Here is a 20,077-nt window from a genome sequence, read left to right as displayed (position 1 = left end):
CGGCCTTGGAAATAACTCTTTCCATCTCTTCGAGAGTTCAATGTAGCGTAGCTCTCCTCTTCCGACCGTCTACTTTTCGTGCACTTTGTATCAGTCTCAATATCTTTGTTAATTTTTTTTAAAAATGATGGTTACACCATATGCAGTGATTGGGATACCCCAAGCGAACAGAAAAAACGCCATCGCTATGCCATAAAACAACCCAAATACCATGCAAGCCCGAAAGCGATTACAAACCAAGTCGAAGTAGCATCTAGGCAGTGTTTTCCGCACCCTCCACAGCCATAGCAGCACCCTCTGTAGCCGTCGACTTCGAAATATTAGCAGCATCTCTCTGTGAGATTTCCTCCCCAACAAAGCAGCTCAACCCAGCAAAAGCCTCAAGCAGGGTACGCGAGTAGTATTCACGCAAATCATAACCACCAGCCAGCATCCGCGCATCATTGCGAATAGGATCAAGATACTGCGACGGATAATACGACTGGAGAGAATAGTAATCGCGTTTGTCGGGCACATAGCCCATAAACGGATCGTACGGTTTCTCCGGCTCTGGCGTCTTGATCTTGCGCAGACCTTTGACAAGCCCCGTATCCGCCGCACCTGCATGATCCACCATAGAAAGATTCGTCCCGCGCTTTGTCTCCAACCGTAGCGCGGCCTGTTTCTGTCGAATGCGTTCTTCCTCGCTGCGGCGCGCGGACGACTTCTTGAGCAACACCTTGTGTCCTTCGCGCGCGATGGCCGCGGCATCTGTCGATGAGCCGGAGGCGAGTCGTGAGAGGAAATCTTCGCGTCCGGCTTGGATCTCGCGTCGCTCGATCTCGTATTCCTGGCGTACTGCTTGGCGGCGTAGTCGGGCTTCTTCTTGTTCGAGGGTCATGCGCGCTTGGAAGGAGGAGGCTTCCTCGGCTTCTATAGCTTGGTTCGTGCGGATTGATTGCATGTTTTCTGCTGCGTATTTTTGGAGTTGGGCTTCGGTTTTCGCCACGTCGATCCGGCTTACTAGGTTCGCGATTATGTCTTCTCTTTGTTCGAGGAAGTCGTCGTATGCGCGTTTTGAGTCAAACTCTTCTTCGCGACGATTCAAGCTGATCAAAATAGACTGTTAGCACTCGCACATGTTAAAGAGTGCTTCGGGGTGTTTGGTAAGAGACGTACATGTGCATCACACGCCGCCGGATATCTACTTCTCTTTCCACCCCGATATCTTCGAATGTCTGCTTGCGGAACCGATTTTTACGCAGCGTCTTGCGACAGCCAGCTACAGGACAGTTCGCGGGACCGGATGAAAAGATGCGGTCCACGCACGACTCACACATCTTGTGGTAGCATTCGGGGTTGATGAGAAAGCGCATGTCCGGGTTAAGGTATCGTGACGATTTGCAGACAGGGCAAACCTCTGTGAAAAGATGTGGTTAGCATGATACAACACAACAAATCTTAACAAGAGCTCACCGTCTTCATCACGGCGAGAAGCCGCATCAGAGGCCATGGTGAAAGTAAAGTGACGTGTGAGAGATGGACCACAGACTGGGTTGAGGCTGATAAGCAACTTATGCGCACGGACCACCTCGTCACCTTTTTGCGACTTTTTTTCTTTTTGCCTCCGACAACCCCTCTCTCTGCTCCGTTCCATTCAATTTATATTGTCAGTGCGAAGCTGCCACTGAACCTTCGCTTTTCACAAGCATGGGAGTACCGAACCCCAACCTCGACGCTCTCGAAGAGCAGCGCATCGCGCTCGAAGAGAACATTCTCCAACTTCAAAAATCGCTTTACCACTGGCGAACCTGGGAAGCGGAATACGATGGACTTCGCGAGGAGATTAGCAACCTAGAAGATGACGCCAGCACAGACGAATTCCTTGCCGTGGCTCTCGAATTCGGCGGCACGCTGGTGGATCAGAAGGAAATGCAGACAATACTTGGTTCGAAAGGTGTGATGCGGTCTCGCGGGCAAGTGGTTGATCTCCTTGGAAGACGCATCGACTATGTGCAGCAGAATGTTGCGACTATGGAGAAGAGGCTTTTGAAGGCCCAAAATGAGCTGGACGCTTTGGTCTTGAATGATCAGCCACCGCTGCAGGACGGTGCGGAGTTCCCGATGCAGGAAATTATGGAGGAGCTTGATGAGGATGGAAACGTTATCTCGAGCAAGATCAATACGCCTGGGAATGACGCTTCGGAATTGCTGGATGTGCTGAAGAAAGCTGGTGTCAAAGATATTCCGGAGACGAGTGAACCGGAGAAGACTGTTGCAACTCCTGCCGATGCTACACGCGAAGGCGCAGTGGATGAGCCGGTCAGCTCAAGGGCTGCAGATGAACAGAACGGTTCCTCCAGCGTCGACAATGCAATCCCAGAGCCAACCGGCGCATCCCTGAAATTCTCTCAGCCCCAATCTGTGGTGACTGCCGAAGACCGCATGCAACCGCCTGTGACAGACGTGAATGAATCCGCAGAAGAAGCAAGACTTCGCCGTGAAATGCTCGATTATGGTATCAACGAGGTGGGGGCTATTGTGGCAGAGTTGGAAATGGATGAGTCTGGAAGTGACGTTTCTTTTGACGAGGACTACGATTACGACTACGACGAGGAAGATAACGAAGACGAACATGGCCGCTCTCACACCCGCCTTACAGCGGAATACCACCAGCAGATGATGGAATTGGAAGCCAAGCTCAATGCCCGAGGCCTGATGAACATGGGCAAGGATACCGAGACGTTCCCCGAGGAAGTGCAGCAAGAGATCGCAAACCCCACGGAGGTTGAAACTTCTACCAAAGAGAAGAAGCCTAAGAAACGGGTAGCGTTCGCCGATGACCTTGATATCGCACCGGCTCCCGCGCCCCCGATCATCGCCGAGAAGGCACCTGCCTCACAGGCTGAGCCCCAGGTGCTCGCTGATTCCATTGTTGAACGGACCAGCCGTGCCCCAGAGCCCACCACAACCACCTCCACTGTTCCCAAGAAGACCTCACGGTTCAAAAGTGCTAGAGCCGCTGCTCCAGAGGCTACCGCTAGTGAATCTGTTACTACTGGGGCAACAATAGCAAATCCCTCAGCAGTCACCGAATCCCGCGTTCGCAGACAAGCCAACACAGCTCCATCTGTGGTGCCGCCTGTGCTCTTCCCCGCGACGCCAAAAGAGCCCAAACCATTTTCTGCACCGATCTCCGATATCGTCGAGAAACCTTCTGCGCCTCAATTCCCACATGACCGAACTCTAGCCGAAAAGGTCTTTGAGCGAAATCCCAAAAAAGGGTCCGCAGTGGCTCCTGAACTGGACCACTACGATGAAGAGCTTCACCAGAAGCAGATTGCATCGGAGTTCTTCAATATGCAGAAACGCCTCAATGGCACACCTAAAGACGATGAGGAACAGGATACTTTCCCTCCTGAGGAAGCTGAACCTAAACGGGTGAGCAAGTTCAAAGCTTCACGGATGGGATAGTTATGCAAAAGTTGGCTATCTCTTCTCTACTCTAACTATGTACATGCATGTATTTTATGTAGGAAAAGACAATTCGACTGTTTGTTTTGTTTGTCTCCCTAGTCCCCCTAGTCCCCCTAGTCCCCATCAAATCCCTCCTTCTCCTTCCCTCTCTCTTTCTCTTTCTCTCTCTTCTTCTTCCTTCTTCCTTTCTCTGACCAATGGGCTTCCTATTCCTTCTGGGTTTACCCTCAAGGAAAATACAAGGTGCATACCCCTATCTCTTCATGAGATGGGAAACCGTGGTATCACTCACCAACTGAAGTCCAAGATCAAAAGAGGGCTTCTCTGGCTGCACTCCTTCAATTCTGTCAGACCAGGAGAGAAATCGTATGATACTCGGGCTTCTCTAGGGAGGTTCAGAGCAACTACGAGAGTATTGACTGCCTGGAGGATTGATAGATGGAGGTGTGGTTTATTTATTCTCTCTCGACATCACACATATAGTTTAACCTTAAGTGAATACACTTGTGTCTCGACTTTGACTTCTCACCTGTCACCTGCCTTGTTACGTAGTCCCCCTTTTGATGCTTCCTTGCCGTATTTCCACCCTTGCCCTGAGATTGATCTGGCTTCTACCCCAATCTACACGACTGCACTGGATGTCTTTGAGATAATAAGGATTGAATTATTATTATTATCATAGAATCCCCGATTCCCTATAATTAAGCCTACATCTGCCCACGACAGAGCATAACGAACTGCAACATGATTCCCAGCATATGAACAAACGAAGGACGAAACAGCCTCACAAACAAGATGTCACGCCTGGTGCAATCTTCTCCAACTTGGTGACCAACTCCTTGAAAAACGCTTCTTGAATCATAACCCCTTTTTTATCAGTCACGATACAAGATGGACTAAAAAACAAAGTTAGCCGACTTGAGTTTCCCAAGTAAACACCAACAACCAACTGACCTGTGAACATGACAGTCTGTCAAATACTGCCCGTTACTTTTCTCATCCGCCAAGATCCCGTGTACCAAAGTACGACTACCCTCCTCAGTAGTGCGAGCCAGCACTTTTTCGAAAACACGTTGACCGAAATTGTCCGTTTCCCGCGCTAATTGGGACTTGCAGAAGCTAGGGTTTGGCGTGTTGATGATAACCAGCGGCGCTTTACCATTTGCGAACTGATTCGCAAATGCACGCACCCCGAACAATACCAGCAGCTTTGACAACGGGTATCGACCCGACATATTGGTAGCTTCTTTGTTGTTGAGCGATTTGAAAATACCGCCCTCATTTTTAGGATCCAGCTGCTCGAGAGAAGCCATGTAATGCAGACCCGAGTTTGGGATTGCGATGCGAGGTGTAATATTGAACTTGGAAGCTGACTCTCGTAGTTTGGGAACCAGTAAGAGAACAAGCAAGAACGTGCTCACCACATTGACGGTGATGGTTTTCTCGTCCTCTTCCGACATACTGAAAGTGTGGGTGAATATCCCGGCATTCGCCAGCAGAGCATCAAGGCGCGGTAGAGTTGCAGCACGGCTGGCAAAGCTTTTGACTGAGAAATAGCTGTCCATGTCCAACAGCCACACCTCGACTGAGCTTTCTTCGCGGCTGGTGGATTGCAATAGTTCTCGTTTTGCAGCTTCGCCCTTTACCAGATCGCGTACAGCCATTATCAACTTCCCCACGCCTAGGCGCAATAAGTGGCGGCTGGCCTCGAAACCGAGTCCTTGGTTTGAACCGGTTACGATGATTGTCTGTCCGCTGAGATCGCCTTCGGGGTAAGGGAGTTTGATGAAGGTGTTGGAGAACAAAACTGATGAGAAACCCTCTAGAGACGAAAGTACAGACATGGCTATTTCTTGTCTGATTGAATAGGAAGAAAAATGAATAAGACAATGGGTGAGTTGGTGAACTGGAGTATCAATGTATCACTGTTCAAATGTCGAAAGATGTTCTTCTTAACGCTTTAAATAGGAAGCCGCTTTGAATTTAAGCCTCTGGCACTCGGTTTCATTATATCCATCGTCGTCAATTCAGTTCTATCGAGGCTGAGAGATGCCTCATAGGGCTTTGTTATCTCCGTCTACTTGCGTATATATTACGCAGTTCCGTCTGCAGAAAAAGGTGTGTAATTATGGATTTAAGGTATCAATACTGTCACATAACAGACCTGGTCGGGATGGAGATAATATCTCCGCTTCGCATCGCCCCCCTCCTTTTCTATGCTCGGATATAATCTCTTAGAATACGAAAATTACTTCAAACTATTGCTTGAATATCTAAATCCATTCCTGGAAATGTCCGTGAACTTTGAAAAACGAAATCGACCCCCTCTGTCCTGCGAACCATGTCGCACGCGGAAGTAAGCATGCACCACATACTACATCCCTAAATCTGATCTCATAGACTCACCTTTCCTAGGCTGAAATGTAATAGACTTCTACCCTGTGATAGATGCATTAAGCGCAATGTGGAATCTAATTGCACATACGCTTCTAACGCTATACGCGGTAAGACGCGTTCTTCAAAGGAACGTGCCTTGAGTGATAGACTGAAGCGTCTCGAGGATACAATCCAATCATTTGTCCAAGGAGAGAATGTGTCCCATACAGCCTCACAACCGCACTCAGAAGTAGCACATACAATTAATGAGAGTAAAAGCTCTTCTGGTGCTCATGGAGTTTCTGCCGCTGCGACTGGGCTGGCTGCGAGCAATGGACTTCGCACCGGAGACCAAAATCTCCAAGACAAAGAGGTGCGCAGTACTTCCAATGCCCATCACGGTAAAAATAGCCACGTTGATTCCAGTCACTGGGTTTCTATATTGGAGGATATCAAGGAAGTTCGAGAAAGTTTATCAACCGTTGATCCCTTCTCGCTCAGCGAGCCGACAAGCGAGGGTGGAAGTGGACAATCAGACGTGAGCCTTCCTATTGGACCTGAAGCAAAATTAGACATCAAGGATATTCTTGTCTCGCTACCTACTCGTCCTATCTGTGATATGTTGGTCTCCCGATATTTCAATGCTCCGTACATGGTACTAGGTGGGATATCATTTGCGCCTACCCTCCATTGCATATCTGGCTAATTCTACAATGGCAGGTATTTTGCACTCGGGAAAATTTCAAGATGAAGTAAGTCACATACTATGTGTTGTACTTCCTTTTCGGAGTTACTCGATGGGAACATCTCTTATCCCGACTGACTCGTAACAGTATGAGGAATTCTGGAAAGCACCACACAAAGCTCCCATCCTTTGGGTTGCGCTTCTTTTTACTGTTTTGAGTGTATCAGTTCATTTCTGTATGAAACTGAACGCAGACGCGGCTTTGAATGGTACAATTCCATCGCCCGAAATCTTTCAACAGAAGACAGCGCAGTGCCTTTTGCTAGGAAGATATAGAACAGCCAATGCCTATGCATTAGAGGCATTGATTCTGTATCTTCAGAGTGGCTTTTTGGGCGATATGAAAACCGGCTCCCGACAGTGGTTCGACATGGGGATCATACTCAGGCTAGCATTCCGCATGGGCTACCACCGTGACCCCAGCACTTTCCCCGGAAAGACAACACCATTTGATAGTGAGATGAGACGTCGAGTGTGGCTGAATATCTTCCAGTTGGATGCACTCTTGAGTTTCCAGCTAGGCCTTCCAAGCATGATACCAGCTGAGTGTTGTGACACCCACCTTCCCAGGAACCTATACGAGGCCGATCTTCATGTGGGGATGCTAGCGTTGCCTCCATCGCGGCCGACCTCGGAATATACCCCTTGCCTCTATTCCATCTCTAAGGCTGGTGTAATGAGCATCTTCAAAAAGATCGTTGCACATACGATTTCGCTCGCAACACCATCTTACAGCAGGACCATCAATTTGGATGCAGAGATGAGGGGCGCTTACAGTCTACTTCCTGAATTCCTTAAACGAAGAGACACGAGTCAATCTCTCATGGATTCATCCGAAATAATCTTAAACCGATGCAACATCGAACTCATGTACCTGAAAGGACTCGTCGTTCTGCACCGACGGTATATCCGATACGAGGACCAAGACGCCAAATTCGAGTCTTCGCGACGCTTCTGTGTAGAAGCAGCTCTTGAAATCCTCGCCCGCCAAGCAGACTTACATCAAGCATTTCAACCTGGTGGCCGTCTACACGAAGACCAGTGGATGCTTTCCTCATTGACAATTCACGATTTCCTCTTAGCTGCAATGGTAATCTGTCTGGATATATCCGTGCGCCTTGAATCCCATACGACGGCGTTTGTAGACGAGCGCGCAGACCATGGCTTTGTTTCGAGAGAGATTGTCGCACTGAAGACATCCCAACGCATTTGGGCGGCTAATAGCCATCGCTCGCCCGAATCTCGCATTGCGTCACTAACCTTGGACTTGATGGCCCGGAAAGTGGCTGAGCGTCAGGCTACATTCTCGTCCAATGAGGCTGCGTTTATGGATATTCCTCGAATGAGCCCGGAGTTGCCCTACATGGAGCCAATGTCCGAAATGATTGATGGGTCTGAGACTCTGGACTGGGTAAGTTCTTTCAGGGAATCTACACCGATCATGAATAATATCTGACCGTCTTCTTTTCTTCTAGCTCTTGTTGGACCAGTATTTCCAGAACTCTGGTCTCGAGGTGCCTCAGTTAGACTCTAATGAGATGGGTGGGTTGTTTACGGATGTTCCTGGAGCACTTGACCCTTTCGCATATAATTAGCTAAAGTAAAAGTGTCGATCTCAGATATAGGAAAGCAAAGCTGCCTGACTACTTGTGATTTATGCCGATGTTGAACGCACTACATATTTAGTTCCGGAGTGTGCTGTTTAAAATCAAATAACACTTTTGTACATCACATTGAGGGTGGCTGCTTGCCTCCATGCATGCAAATGGAATATCTCATCAACTCGTTAAAGAATAACAGGGGCATCATCGTGACAGAGTCATGCAGACGTACATTAAAAAGGGCCGGAAAACGGATGCAAGGCATACTAGAGTATTCACAAGTTCATCTCCGAGTTTCTGTCCCAGATACACAGGGCACCTAGACGGAAACCCAGGCCAACTACCAGTAGGTGTAGAGAGATGGCAAGAATCTGGGTTTGAGTGCTGCGGGCTCTTAACGTAAATGCTGCAGAGAGAAGGAGAGGGTAAAGGATCCAGGGGTTGACGGCCAGCGGTGAACATGGATGAAGAAGGGATGTGATCTTGACTAGGAAAAGAGTGAGTTGTAAGACAGTCGAGGATGGCAATGGGTTCCAAGATGCTAGGGAATTAAGGATGGGGAACCGGCTCGGTGGGGGTGGAAGAAGATGATGATGATGATGATGATGTTGAGGGATTGATTGAGACTGGAACTGCGGATCGAGGGGCGGCGATGATTCATGAGAAGGTTGGGCTGGAGACGACGGTGGTGAAGCAGAGAAGCGACTCCGGAGAACCATTTCTTGATCAGGGCTAATAGAAGGACCCTCCCCTGGATTTGTGTCAGACACAGGTGCCGTATTGCTTCGGAAATGACCGGAGTCAGGTATCGAGTCACGCCGGAAAGATGTTGGGTTTCGGCGTAGATTTTTGGTGGGAGAGAGTGCCCGTTCTACTGATGGCTGCTGGCTATCCAATGGGTGGATTCGAGCCCCAGGAACGTCGGAGCTTCCCGAGCTGGCTTTCCTGAACCGGAAGTTTTCATTTGAATTGGCACCGACTTGGATGCCATTTAACACCTCGTCAGCTGAGGGCCGTCGGCCGGGATCAACCGAGAGCAAGCGCTCTAGGAACTTATACAGCTTTTCGGGGAGATCGGAGCGGATAGCTCGTGCGTGGTCAAATCCAGCCCAGCTGGTGATCTCTGCACGGAGCTGATCCAAGTCCTCTTTTTCTTCATTTATGAGGTCGGCATTTGCGTATGGAAGAGCCGCGAAACATAGAAAGTAAAGAATCATTCCGAGGGAGAAAATATCGGACTTGAACGTAAAATTGCCGAATGGTCCGTCGGGATATTCTTGGCGAAGAACTTCGGGTGCACAATATGAAAGGGTACCGGTTGCACCAGTCGACTGGCGCATTGCGTTTTGAGACTGCACCTCACCGAAATCACTGACCAAAACTCTAATTCCATCACTGGTCTCGTGAAGCAGGCAGTTGTTTGGTTTCAGATCACGATGGATGTATCCATTGGCGTGAAGATAACGAAGTCCAGATGTGATATCACGGAAGAAAGAATAGATTTCATCTAGCTGAAGCGTACGAGCTCCTCCAAGGTCATTTCGAGGCTCCGGTTCGCCTTTAGATTTGCGCCGAAGGCGGTCCTTCAATTGCTGCGCAGTGGTGGAGGTTTGAACAGAGCCACATATGTAATCATGTAAATCACCGGCATTGCAGTATTGCTGTAGAATAAATGCGCAAGGTACACTCGGGCCGAAGGTGCTTATCTTCGCGTTTTCCAGCCACACATGACGGTAGGATACAAGATTCTGATGCGAGAGATGCTGCAACAGCTGCACTTCGCCCAGAACCTTTTCCAGCCACTCATGATCGTCACCGACGGGGACACGCTTGCAGGCATAATAACCAAGGGACACACTGTCCAGGACATGCTTCACTAGTAGCACCACCCCTTTTCCACCTTTGCCCAACACTCGTTCCTCCACAAAGAACCTCTTGAAGTAGTCTGGACTGAATGCCGCAGAGGAAATTCCCTGTGGCGATGGCTGTGGGGATGAGGTAGGTTGGACGGGCCTATTATTTATAGGCCCACGGGCAAGGGCTGGCTGAACAGAACGATGTCTTGGAGAAGGAGGAGTCGAGGATGTTGCGGAGCTGGGGAGGCTATTGTTGAGCATGCGAAAGTAGTTTGGGTTAATGAATTCGCCTTCGGGTTCGGTATCCCCACAATGTCGTTCCCTGCTATTATCGCGCATGGATCGATGGCAGAATGGGCAGTTGGCTAGGTCCATGTTGTCAATGTCTTCATCTGACGTATTGCGGAGAACGAGCTGGTGAGAATCGCGGTCAAAAACAACCACCGAGTCATTGTGCCGTCTGTCCCAATTAGATAACTAGTAGCACAGATTTGGAGATCACTTACAAAACAACATCAAGGTTTCCTCCATTGTAGGGGACCATAGACATGTCGACGGGCATTCTGGTATCAATGTGAGGGTGAGAGAGTACAAGCTCCCATCGATGACGTTGTAGACCTGGGGGCGGTGAGCGTAGGGCGGTAGTGGATAGTGACAATTTGACCAATATCTCTCTTAACCTTGCTTATTCCTTGTTTGTAATCTTCTATGGTAAATAAGATGAAACTGGAGTATATTTATACCTTATCCCAGGAAAGCCCAAAGTTGCAGCCAAATTGAGACCCAATTTGGGTATTCTCAAAAAAGCTGAAACAACCACACTAGGCTGATCTATGAGTGCCCAGGTGGGGTACAGCTTACACAACGCACACAGCCCTTCCAAGATATCATGATATTCACCTCAAATACGTGGACAGAACCCCAATTCCAGCCTGATTTGAATCCCAATGGACCCGATTTCTATCACCGGTCTCGTAATAGAGGTCAGCCATGTGCTATCGAGCCTGATCAGATATGCCAAAGCGGTGCAGACGGCAAAGTCCGAAGTGCGAAAACTCAGCGAAGAGCTCTTTGCTCTGAAAGGGATCTTGGAGCATCTGACAGCGCAGATGGATGATGCCCCTAAGTGGGAGGAATCTGAAACAAGCCCATTCGACCGCGACGTCATGGCGAGAGTGCTGCATACAACAAATGAGTTCCTCCAATCCTTACTCATGGACTTAGAAACGGCTGAGACCAAGTTTAAGCGCCTCAAGCAAACTCTGAAATGGCCCTTTACTCAGACGCAAGTCAGTGAGCATTTGATCCGTCTTGAAAGAGTCAAATCGTGGTTGATACTGGTTCTCATTGCGGACCATAAATCGGTGGATCGGGAGATGCAGCATGAGATTCGTGATCTGACAAACACATTGAAGGAAGACTTGCGGATTCGAGCTCAGGAGCGGAATCAATTTGCTAACAGAGAGCTTGTGCAATGGATAGCCCCTGTAAGCCCCGAAAGCTCTCATCTGCGGGCGTCAAAAAGACATAGAAATGGGACTGGTAGATGGTTTGTCGACGGTCATTTGAAGGCGTTTCTTAATCAAGATGAAAATCGGGCTTTCTTCCTCTTGGGAAAATGTATGTACCCATTGCAATCTCTGGGACATTTCACTGACATGGCTTTGAAGCCGGAACTGGAAAATCTACGCTGTTGTAAGTTCCATTTGGCATTGGGGTTGCTTCCTATATCTGACATTCGCTAGTGCACAAGTTGCCGATGAACTCACTTATATGGCTTCTCAGGGCCAATCCATGTGTGTTGCTTATTTTTATTGCACAATTAGCGATTTCGCCTCCCAGAACGCAAGGAATGTTCTAGGATCGCTTGTGGCACAGCTCTCGGTCACAGTTCCTTCAATACTGGACGAGATTCGGGCTGTCTACAAGAAAGGCCCAAAGAATCAGGCGCATAGGTTCCCCATCGAATTATCCGTTCTCGAAGCTGCAATCGCTAAGGCTGCTTCCGAAAAGACAAAGATTGTTCTTCTGGTTGATGCAATCAACGAAAGTCACGACATGCAGCTTCTTGAAGCGTCCCTTCTCAAGCTTTCTAGTCTTTCTACAAACATCCGCGTACTTATAACCACTACAAGCACCATGAGTTCCATCAAGCACCCCGATGCATTTGTCTTGAACATAAGCGGAAAATCGCGAGGGGACATTGGTACTTTTATCAAATACCGTCTCCAGACTGATAATACGTTGAGAAATCTAGCACCAGAATTCCAAGCGGAGATTGAATACACACTTCTTCGAAATGCCGATGGATCGTCAGTATAGTATCGATCCCCATGCCTTCTGTGGTCTAATTATTTCTTCACAGATTCCGCTGGGTCCAGCTCTCATTGGACAACCTAAGCACGCAGCGATCTGTAAGGGCAATGCGACAGGCCTTGAAAACCCTCCCAGGAACTTTGCGCGAGACATATGCAAATATGTTGGAAAGAATTGCACCTGATGATTGGAAGATTGTTCATGAGGCCCTCTTTTGGCTCAGTTTCACCAAACAGCCTCTTACTTTGAAGAGCCTCAACGAAATCGTGGTCATGGACGAGACAAGTGTGACACTCGAGAAGGACATGATGCTTGTTCCTCCACATATTCTACTTGAGATTTGTCAGGGACTCATCACTGAGGACCAAGATGGCTATCTCAATCTCGCGCATGCGTCTGTCAAGGATTTCCTAACATCTGATTGGATTCGCTCATCTCGAGTCCAATATTTTGCCCTGGATCCTACAACTGCAGATCTGAAAGCCATGCACAGTTGTCTCACGTACCTGAGTCTGGACAATTTCGCACAGGGATACCTAGCATGTCCCGAGAACCCAGCCAAAGTACGACAGTCTCATCCTTTCATGAAGTATGCTACAAACTTCTGGCCCCAGCATGGTGCTGCTTGCGGCTTTGGGGGTCCCAAGCAAGACATGATCCATAAATTCTTTGCCACAAGGTCTCTTCCCGGCGGGGGCAATTATGGCACGTGGATACAGGCGTTGTTACAGACAACCGCTGGTTCAAACACGAAAGATGCTGTGGCCATTGACGGAACACATCCGCTATACTACGCTGCCTCATTTGGGATGGTTCCAGTCGTCGAGTCTATTATCGCTGCCGAACCAGACATTGATATCAATGCTCCTGGTGGCCGTATTGGAGCTACACCCGTGTGGATTGCTAGTCTTCGCTTTAACTTTGAAGTCGTGGATATCCTCCTGCGTGCTGGAGCTGATCCATCCATCCGGGATCCAGGTAGTGGGTTTAATGTGCTTGATCTTTTGAGGATGGTGCCGACCCGTCATCGGAACTACCATGCCCTTCGTCCCATTTTAGACCGCCCAGCACCTTGGAAGGATCAGTTGAAAGAACAAGGTGGAAATCAGTGCAATTTGTTAGAAAAAGCCAAGTGAAGTTGGATTTGACCAAGCCTGTCGCTATTTTCTGCCACGCTTCTCTCCCCAGATTCAACCCGTGGTTGAAGAGTCCGCGGGTGGAACCACAACCAACCTCATCTGAGCCTCCAACTGTCCACGGGTGCCTCAGCCGCAGGTGCAAGATGGGATTATAAAGCAACATGTACGAAGATACCAATTACAGCTAATCTGAACAAGAGAAAGGGTTTAAGTAAGAATTATTTTCATTCATTTTGATTCCTCATCGAATCGGGTATCTGAGTTGGAGCTAGTGACTGAAAAACACCGAAACTCCTAGGGTTGTACAAATTATGTACTGGGGTGCTCACGTTGATCACGTGGCTTTTGGATGACAGGCACTCTTCAGGCCTGGGCGACATGTCGCAAGGCAGCCTTCAGACTTCTGTGCGATAAAAGCACATGCCGAATGCCTGGTGGAGAGCCAAGTCCGCTCAAGGCGGACATGGTGAGGAATGACTCGGCTAGAAGCTCTGTTGTTTCAAGAGCTAGCATAGCCGATCTCATGGCGGCAGACTGTCTATTTTTCGTAGGGCGGAATGGGGATGACACTCGAGTGCCGTAGAGAACACTAAGGGATCAATCACTCCTCCTCGCCACTCTCCACATCGCTGACCTCCAAGTTGGCGATCGAATCATTATCGCTGTCCTCGGCATCGACGGCCTCCTCGTCCTGGGCGGACTCGGACTCAGCCTCGGCTTCCTTAGCAGCGGGCTCGTTGTTTTCATCCAACTTGCGCTTGCGGGGCATCTCGCCGAGTCGACCTTCACGGCCCTCGACACCGTCGACAGGCTCCTCGTCCTTCTCGCCCTTCTCACCCTTTCCGGTACCCTTAGGTGGGGGTGTGTACCAAGGGATCTTTCCACGAAGGAAATCGTTGATAACCATCTTGGCAACACCATCCAGATCGGCTTCGCCTCCCTTGAGGAGACGGCCACCCTGGCGAGCAAGAAGCGCGAGCCAGTCGAGGTAGTTCTCCTGGTGCTTGATACCGTAGGTGCGCTCAAGGTGACGGGGAAGGACACGGCGAAGAACTGCAGGAATGTATTGCTCAGGGTTGTGAACGTTCTCCACTCTGCAAACTCCACGGAGAAGGATGTCCTCCTCGGTGTCATTGACATTGGGCGGGACCACACCGGGACAATCGATGAGATAGATTCTCTTCATCAGGGTGATGTACTGCCACACCTTGGTTTCACCAGGAATGGGAGCGACTGTGCACACCTTCTTGTTGCGGAGAGTGTTGATGATGGAAGACTTGCCCGAGTTGGGGTAGCCGATCAGACCAACAGACACCTGCTTGCGGTCGGAATGAAGGGACGAGAACTGGCGAAGCAGCGAGATCAAAGAACCCTTACCGAAAGAGTTGTTGATATTGGCATGGAAAGCAAGACAGGGGTAGTCCTTAGAAAGATGACGAACCCAAGCGGCCTAGTCAAAGATGCAAAGTTAGCAATCAGTCACTAGCAATGAATGAAACATTGTGTAAAAGTAGAATGTGTGGGATGTTACTAAGAAGTCTGCTACATAGCCACCAAAAAGGCAGAAGCAGACTTCTACTCAAAAACAAAACACAGCTGGCCCTTTGCGACAGGCCTTCAAGACGAAAGCAAGTCAACCTAGGTTCATAACGAAATTCGGTGCGGGCCAGTGTTAATATACCAAAGCTGTAACAGACGGAATTCCATTGAAACAAGCACAACCGAAGTTGTGCACGACCGAAGTCGCAGGAAGAGGCCTTGACTTAGCGATGGAACAGGGGGATAACAGAAAAACGCAGGGCAACAAAAAAAGCAAGAACGAAGTGATAAAAATGAATAGCAAAGGGGAGATAGTGAGACTTACAGCAACGCCAGTGGGGACGAGATCACACTTGTTCAGAACGAAGATCAAGTGCTTGTGTGGTGCCTCCTCGCGAACGTATTTCTCAACACTTCTGCAACGAGTACCTTCGGGATCACGGGAATCCAGGACATGGATGATGACATCAGAAGAATCGATGACCTTGTAAAGTTCGTTCCAGATACGCTTACTCTGTCCCTTGGAGAAGACAGATTCACGAGAGGTAGTAAGTAGACCCAGGTCTTCGACCGCGGCAGTGTCATCACCACGAACAATCGCACTTCCATCAGCATGAGTTCCCTCATCGTTCTTCTCGATGTAGCTGTCCTGCATCTTGGCTGTCTCGCCAGCGAGGTCTTCGAGAGACGACACGCCAAGCTTGACGCGCTTGCGCTGAGCCTTGGGGCCGAAGGTATCATTGAAAGGAGAAGTCTCAATGGCCATCTTAGCCTGGTGTTGCTTCAGGCCGTTGACCTTGTCATTGTCCCGAATCAAGCTCATGGGGAGCTTGTTGGTCTTGAGAAGAACTTGGTACGGGTCGGCAGCACGCTCCGCAACAGCATCACGGAACGAGGTCAAAGCCTCTTGTGAGATGACACGGGAGTTAGCAAACCATTTACGGTTTGGCTCGATGCGAGCTGTCGGCAACTCGCGAGATTGATAACTCGCGGCGACTGTGATTTCACCCTGTGCGTTGCGGCGCGGCGTACCATCCTTGAACATGTTCAAGGTCTTGATCTTCTTGGCATCACTGGGAGGTAAGTCAGTATTGATTGATTGAGGATGGTAGGGATTTTCGCTGAGGCTGTACATACCGGTAAAAATTTTCACCTTTGGTCTTGACGTTTGCCATGCCATCTTTGGGCTGCCCCTGCCGCACCTTACGAGCGGCCTCCTTCTTTCCTGTACCCATGATAGCGGTTGTGGGTTGAAATGTGAAGGGAGAAGTAAGTGCCTGACGAAAAAAAAATCGAAGGCAAGACCAAACACAGAGAGTGGCAGAGAGCAAAGAGAAGAAGAAGAAAAATAAAAGGCGGCGAAGGAATTATTTTTTTTTGGCGCCAAGAAATTGCCGTGCACGGACCAAGGGAAAATCGCTTCTGTTTCTTCCGACTTACTCGACCGCGTATCCTCCCTATTATACGGTAATCAACCTCAGGTTACATCCCGGCTTAATTGAAGGTTGTGTCGTTGGCCTTTGATTTGATTATTTACTTTGCAACAATCCCCTGCCAGTTTTATCACTCCCCGGAGTGACAGGGTTGAATTGCGCCGCATGTCTGTCCTCCGCAATAGCCGGACTGCCACCGTGCAGGTCCGTGGATTTGCTTCCTCCTCCAACCTTCGAGTCGGGCCCGAATCACCTCACTTCATCGATGTGCCGAAAATCATTCAGCCCACCAACCCCCGCAAACCTCACGTCAGGGGTACTCTTCCCGTGCCTCGCGAGCTCTTCCCGGCCCGCCGAGCGGACAAGCCCCGGATACAATATCTCAATGCAGTCACACCACTCCCCAAGACGGAACGAGTAGTGAGCCCAAATAGCAGCAACCCCGAGAAGCAGGAATGGAAGCACAAGATGGCAGATCTGCGGAGACAGAACCTGCGGGACGGTCTACGAGACCTGTACTCGCGCAAAAGGTCCGCAGATTCAAAGATTGTCAGCCGCAGTCTTGAGAGTCAGAATCGGCGGGACCGCATTCTTCAGCAACCCGAGCGTGAGGACGAGCGCCTCACTCGGCCATCGACCATCGAGGCGATGATGCCCCACAAACAGCCAGTTTTGCCCGACCCCAACCGCGAGGAACGCCTTGCACTCTCTCAGGCACGTCTGGAAGCAAAGCAGGCACAGAAAGAGATCGAGCGGAAGGAGCACCTCCAGTCGTTGTATGTGAATGCTCGCACTTTCATTACTACTGAGGAGCAGCTCACTGCTGAGATCGACCGGGTATTCCCCGAGGGCGAGAACCCAGCGTGGCGCAACGACCACCAGCCCGGCGAGAACATCTGGAACTTGGGTAACCCCCCAACTGTGTTCAACCTTGCCACCAAGACCCGTTCCAACGAGGCTATTCGCTGGGATGTCTCTCAGGAGCGTGTTAAGAAGCTTGCCGAGGCACTTACTGGAGGTAAGCTGCGAGAGTAATCGATTTTTTTTTGGCATCATGTACAATATCTATCAAGCTATAGCATTTCAAAGCTCAAATCAAGAGATCCTTTGAGATCCTTCTATTTTCTCAAGTCGAGTTCCCGCTGCACTTCAATGCCAACGCGAGTAAGGTCCGCCTAAGAGTGAAGACAAGCAAATAACAAGATTATGGCAACCAAGTAGCCTCACCAAGCCAACCACCAACACTCATATCTCCACACACCACATCCAAGGCTCAGTCCCATCAGCAACATAAATCCTCCAATTTAAGTACCCATCATCCGAGCAGAAGAGGGAACCCCTCTATGAACAGTGGATGACTCCTTAGGTTAATTCAAGTAGCACACTTCAATGCTGTTTAGTGATCACAATTTTCTATCTGATTTCCACAAAGCCCTATGTTGTTGTAGATGTTCTCTGGTCTCGGCCGGTTTAAAGCCTCGTAAGATGGGTACAACTCGCGGAAGTCTCATAGTGCCTCTATATCGCAGCTCTTTGAAGGTATATTTGGTGTGGAGTAGTTGAGCCTTGCTTCAAGTTATGCGTTACTCTATGTCTTAAATCCTAAATAATGAGGAATTACAGAGAAGAAGGGCCGAAGATGAACATGGAAATTTAGATAATCTACTTGAAGAGACAAGAGACAGCAATAGAGACGATAACAAAAGACCATGGCAGCAGGAGATGATGACAACAAGGAACCACAGCAACAACGGACAACAACAAGAGATATAGGAACAAGACAAGAATAGAAGTGGAACCATAAGAAGGAACCTTGAAGAGAAGAACTGTCCTCAGGAAGGAACTCTTAGACAACAGAGTGCTATCTCTGTGGGGGGGTTCCAAAAATTGGCTCAAAGAGCACGGTGTTCAGCTCCCATAGGTCAGTGGAGACCCCAGGAAAGTACAGTCTGTTATCCACAGAGGGCGCGGGGGGAACGAGTCCGGGCCGCGACATGCTTCGTGCCATTGGACCAGGGCCGAGGCCCCTATCCATTGTCAGACTAACCTGCACCGCAGCAAAGACCAAGGGAGACTGAACGTCCAGGAACCACGGTGTGCAATGTGGACCTGGAGGGTTGAAGGAAGAAAAAAGAAGAGAGAGAAAAATGGGGAGGGTGGAGGTATTTATACCCTCCCAGTGGCTGAAGGCAATGGGGAAACTGGGGTTGGTGACGATTTTTTGACCAAAAAGGGAAGGCACCTGATCGGGGAAGCATATGCTTATCACATCTGGCTGCTTCCACTATGGGAATTGCAAATGGCCAAGACTTCCAGTCTCATTATGTACACATCCAGCAGACTGATTCCAGAATACAGTATGATTTGAACATGGACCAATCCAATAATGGCCACAGCATCACCTCCATAGTTCTTCATCACATACAGGATCTTCCAGATCCTCGCCAAAGTCATGATTCGCAAGATCGGATATTGGGCTTCTATGGGGTACAATCATGCTTGTAAGTTCTAATGAGTGAAACCATAAGACTTCTTCACTAACAATATCTATCTTACTCCTTCAGGTTCGTCCCACATCGAAAGACCATGGCTGGACTGAACTATTCCCCGGTATTCTCTATATTCCCAGTATCCGGTGCCCATGCTACGTGCTACAGAATTTTAGCGCTATCTTTTATCTACTTGGATGCATTGCCTTGGGCGTTGGCAGCTTCCTGGCCTATGGGATGATGGAGATGGATGGGCAGACCAGGATCGGCGGTTGGAAGTGGATCTTTATTGGGCGATTATGCTCATCGCCAAGGTTTCACTTCTGAGAGAACCCATGCTGATCAGTGCAATACAGCTCAAAGGCAGCCTGACCTACCCTTTGAGCGCCAGCTCCTACGTTTTCATAGTCGACCTCCTCGAAACCCCCCTCCAATCCTAGAGACTTCTCAACGGAACCGAAGCTTCCTTTGCCATTGCCAAGTCGGACGTGACAGAGCAGTTGCTACTATGGGGCCTTTGTCTGTGCCTTGTAAGCCGCAAAGGCAGTCTGAGCATACATCATCCTTCTAGTGTTGACCACCACGACCACCACGACCACCTGCTCGATTGCGTACTTTCTGCTGGTTATTCTGGAAAATTTATGGCATGTGCGTGGTCCTTTTCTTGCTGAACATGCTGTTGTTGAGCTTGTCGGGCTTGAGATGTTGGAATACCTTGGAAATGCAGCATCCCAATACCTTAGCCCTTTCTCGGCTACTATTGCTGGTGAGTGAACTGTTATTTGTGTCGTGGTCATGGCTTTACTGGCATACTTTAGCAAACTTGAACCGCCCAGAGCTCATATCTTGGGAAAGGTAAGAGCCTCGCCTCTTGACTATTGCGTTTCATTTCATACAATTGTGACATATCCTTGCTCTAGAAACAACATCCACAGCCAGTGGAAGCGACCCTTCACATCAACCACACTCATTGGCGGAGGCAGTCTCGGAGGGGGGCATTGTTAGAACAACGGTTTGCCGCGCTCGGGGTGCACTGGATTACCAACCAAGTCTACGTTGCGGTATGCTAGTGCACTGACACTAGAATCTTGTCGTGGGTCGATGCCGGTGGAAAGCCAATTGAGGGA

The 20,077-nt window shown here is 49.2% G+C and overlaps 8 protein-coding genes across 8 annotated transcripts; 4 read left to right on the top strand and 4 right to left on the bottom strand.

The window, feature by feature from the left end:
* Window positions 1–253: 253 nt before the first annotated feature.
* PEX2_007180 (TFIIH/NER complex subunit TFB3) lies at window positions 254–1,492 on the bottom strand (the record flags this gene model as incomplete). The annotated part of the gene is made up of 4 exons (XM_016737995.1): window positions 254–1,088; window positions 1,159–1,261; window positions 1,316–1,399; window positions 1,456–1,492. The coding sequence occupies 4 exons, from the start codon at window positions 1,490–1,492 to the stop codon at window positions 254–256; spliced, it is 1,059 nt and encodes a 352-aa protein (XP_016594567.1).
* A 197-nt stretch (window positions 1,493–1,689) lies between these two features.
* PEX2_007170 (prefoldin-like protein) lies at window positions 1,690–3,453 on the top strand (the record flags this gene model as incomplete). Its single annotated transcript, XM_016737994.1, has 1 exon — window positions 1,690–3,453. One exon carries the CDS (start codon window positions 1,690–1,692, stop codon window positions 3,451–3,453), a length of 1,764 nt encoding a protein of 587 aa, XP_016594566.1.
* A 787-nt stretch (window positions 3,454–4,240) lies between these two features.
* PEX2_007160 (Short-chain dehydrogenase/reductase SDR) lies at window positions 4,241–5,300 on the bottom strand (the record flags this gene model as incomplete). Its single annotated transcript, XM_016737993.1, has 2 exons — window positions 4,241–4,352; window positions 4,411–5,300. 2 exons carry the CDS (start codon window positions 5,298–5,300, stop codon window positions 4,241–4,243), a joined length of 1,002 nt encoding a protein of 333 aa, XP_016594565.1.
* A 798-nt stretch (window positions 5,301–6,098) lies between these two features.
* PEX2_007150 (fungal specific transcription factor domain-containing protein) lies at window positions 6,099–8,172 on the top strand (the record flags this gene model as incomplete). The annotated part of the gene is made up of 5 exons (XM_016737992.1): window positions 6,099–6,205; window positions 6,259–6,494; window positions 6,553–6,584; window positions 6,666–7,988; window positions 8,053–8,172. 5 exons carry the CDS (start codon window positions 6,099–6,101, stop codon window positions 8,170–8,172), a joined length of 1,818 nt encoding a protein of 605 aa, XP_016594564.1.
* Window positions 8,173–8,453: 281 nt separating this feature from the next.
* On the bottom strand, window positions 8,454–10,596 carry PEX2_007140 (protein kinase IKS1; the record flags this gene model as incomplete). The annotated part of the gene is made up of 2 exons (XM_016737991.1): window positions 8,454–10,494; window positions 10,541–10,596. 2 exons carry the CDS (start codon window positions 10,594–10,596, stop codon window positions 8,454–8,456), a joined length of 2,097 nt encoding a protein of 698 aa, XP_016594563.1.
* Window positions 10,597–10,981: 385 nt separating this feature from the next.
* On the top strand, window positions 10,982–13,486 carry PEX2_007130 (ankyrin repeat domain-containing protein; the record flags this gene model as incomplete). The annotated part of the gene is made up of 5 exons (XM_016737990.1): window positions 10,982–11,654; window positions 11,705–11,729; window positions 11,780–12,240; window positions 12,292–12,346; window positions 12,400–13,486. 5 exons carry the CDS (start codon window positions 10,982–10,984, stop codon window positions 13,484–13,486), a joined length of 2,301 nt encoding a protein of 766 aa, XP_016594562.1.
* Window positions 13,487–14,090: 604 nt separating this feature from the next.
* On the bottom strand, window positions 14,091–16,263 carry PEX2_007120 (putative GTPase NOG2; the record flags this gene model as incomplete). Its single annotated transcript, XM_016737989.1, has 3 exons — window positions 14,091–14,939; window positions 15,354–16,101; window positions 16,166–16,263. 3 exons carry the CDS (start codon window positions 16,261–16,263, stop codon window positions 14,091–14,093), a joined length of 1,695 nt encoding a protein of 564 aa, XP_016594561.1.
* Window positions 16,264–16,626: 363 nt separating this feature from the next.
* PEX2_007110 (uncharacterized protein) lies at window positions 16,627–17,496 on the top strand (the record flags this gene model as incomplete). Its single annotated transcript, XM_016737988.1, has 1 exon — window positions 16,627–17,496. One exon carries the CDS (start codon window positions 16,627–16,629, stop codon window positions 17,494–17,496), a length of 870 nt encoding a protein of 289 aa, XP_016594560.1.
* Between the last annotated feature and the right edge of the window lie 2,581 nt (window positions 17,497–20,077).

Source organism: Penicillium expansum (genome assembly GCF_000769745.1).
Source record: "Penicillium expansum strain MD-8 chromosome Unknown contig20, whole genome shotgun sequence".
Lineage (NCBI taxonomy): Eukaryota > Fungi > Ascomycota > Eurotiomycetes > Eurotiales > Aspergillaceae > Penicillium > Penicillium expansum.
Note: the sequence above shows the minus strand (reverse complement) of the source record. Positions and strands in the feature narration are given on the sequence as shown.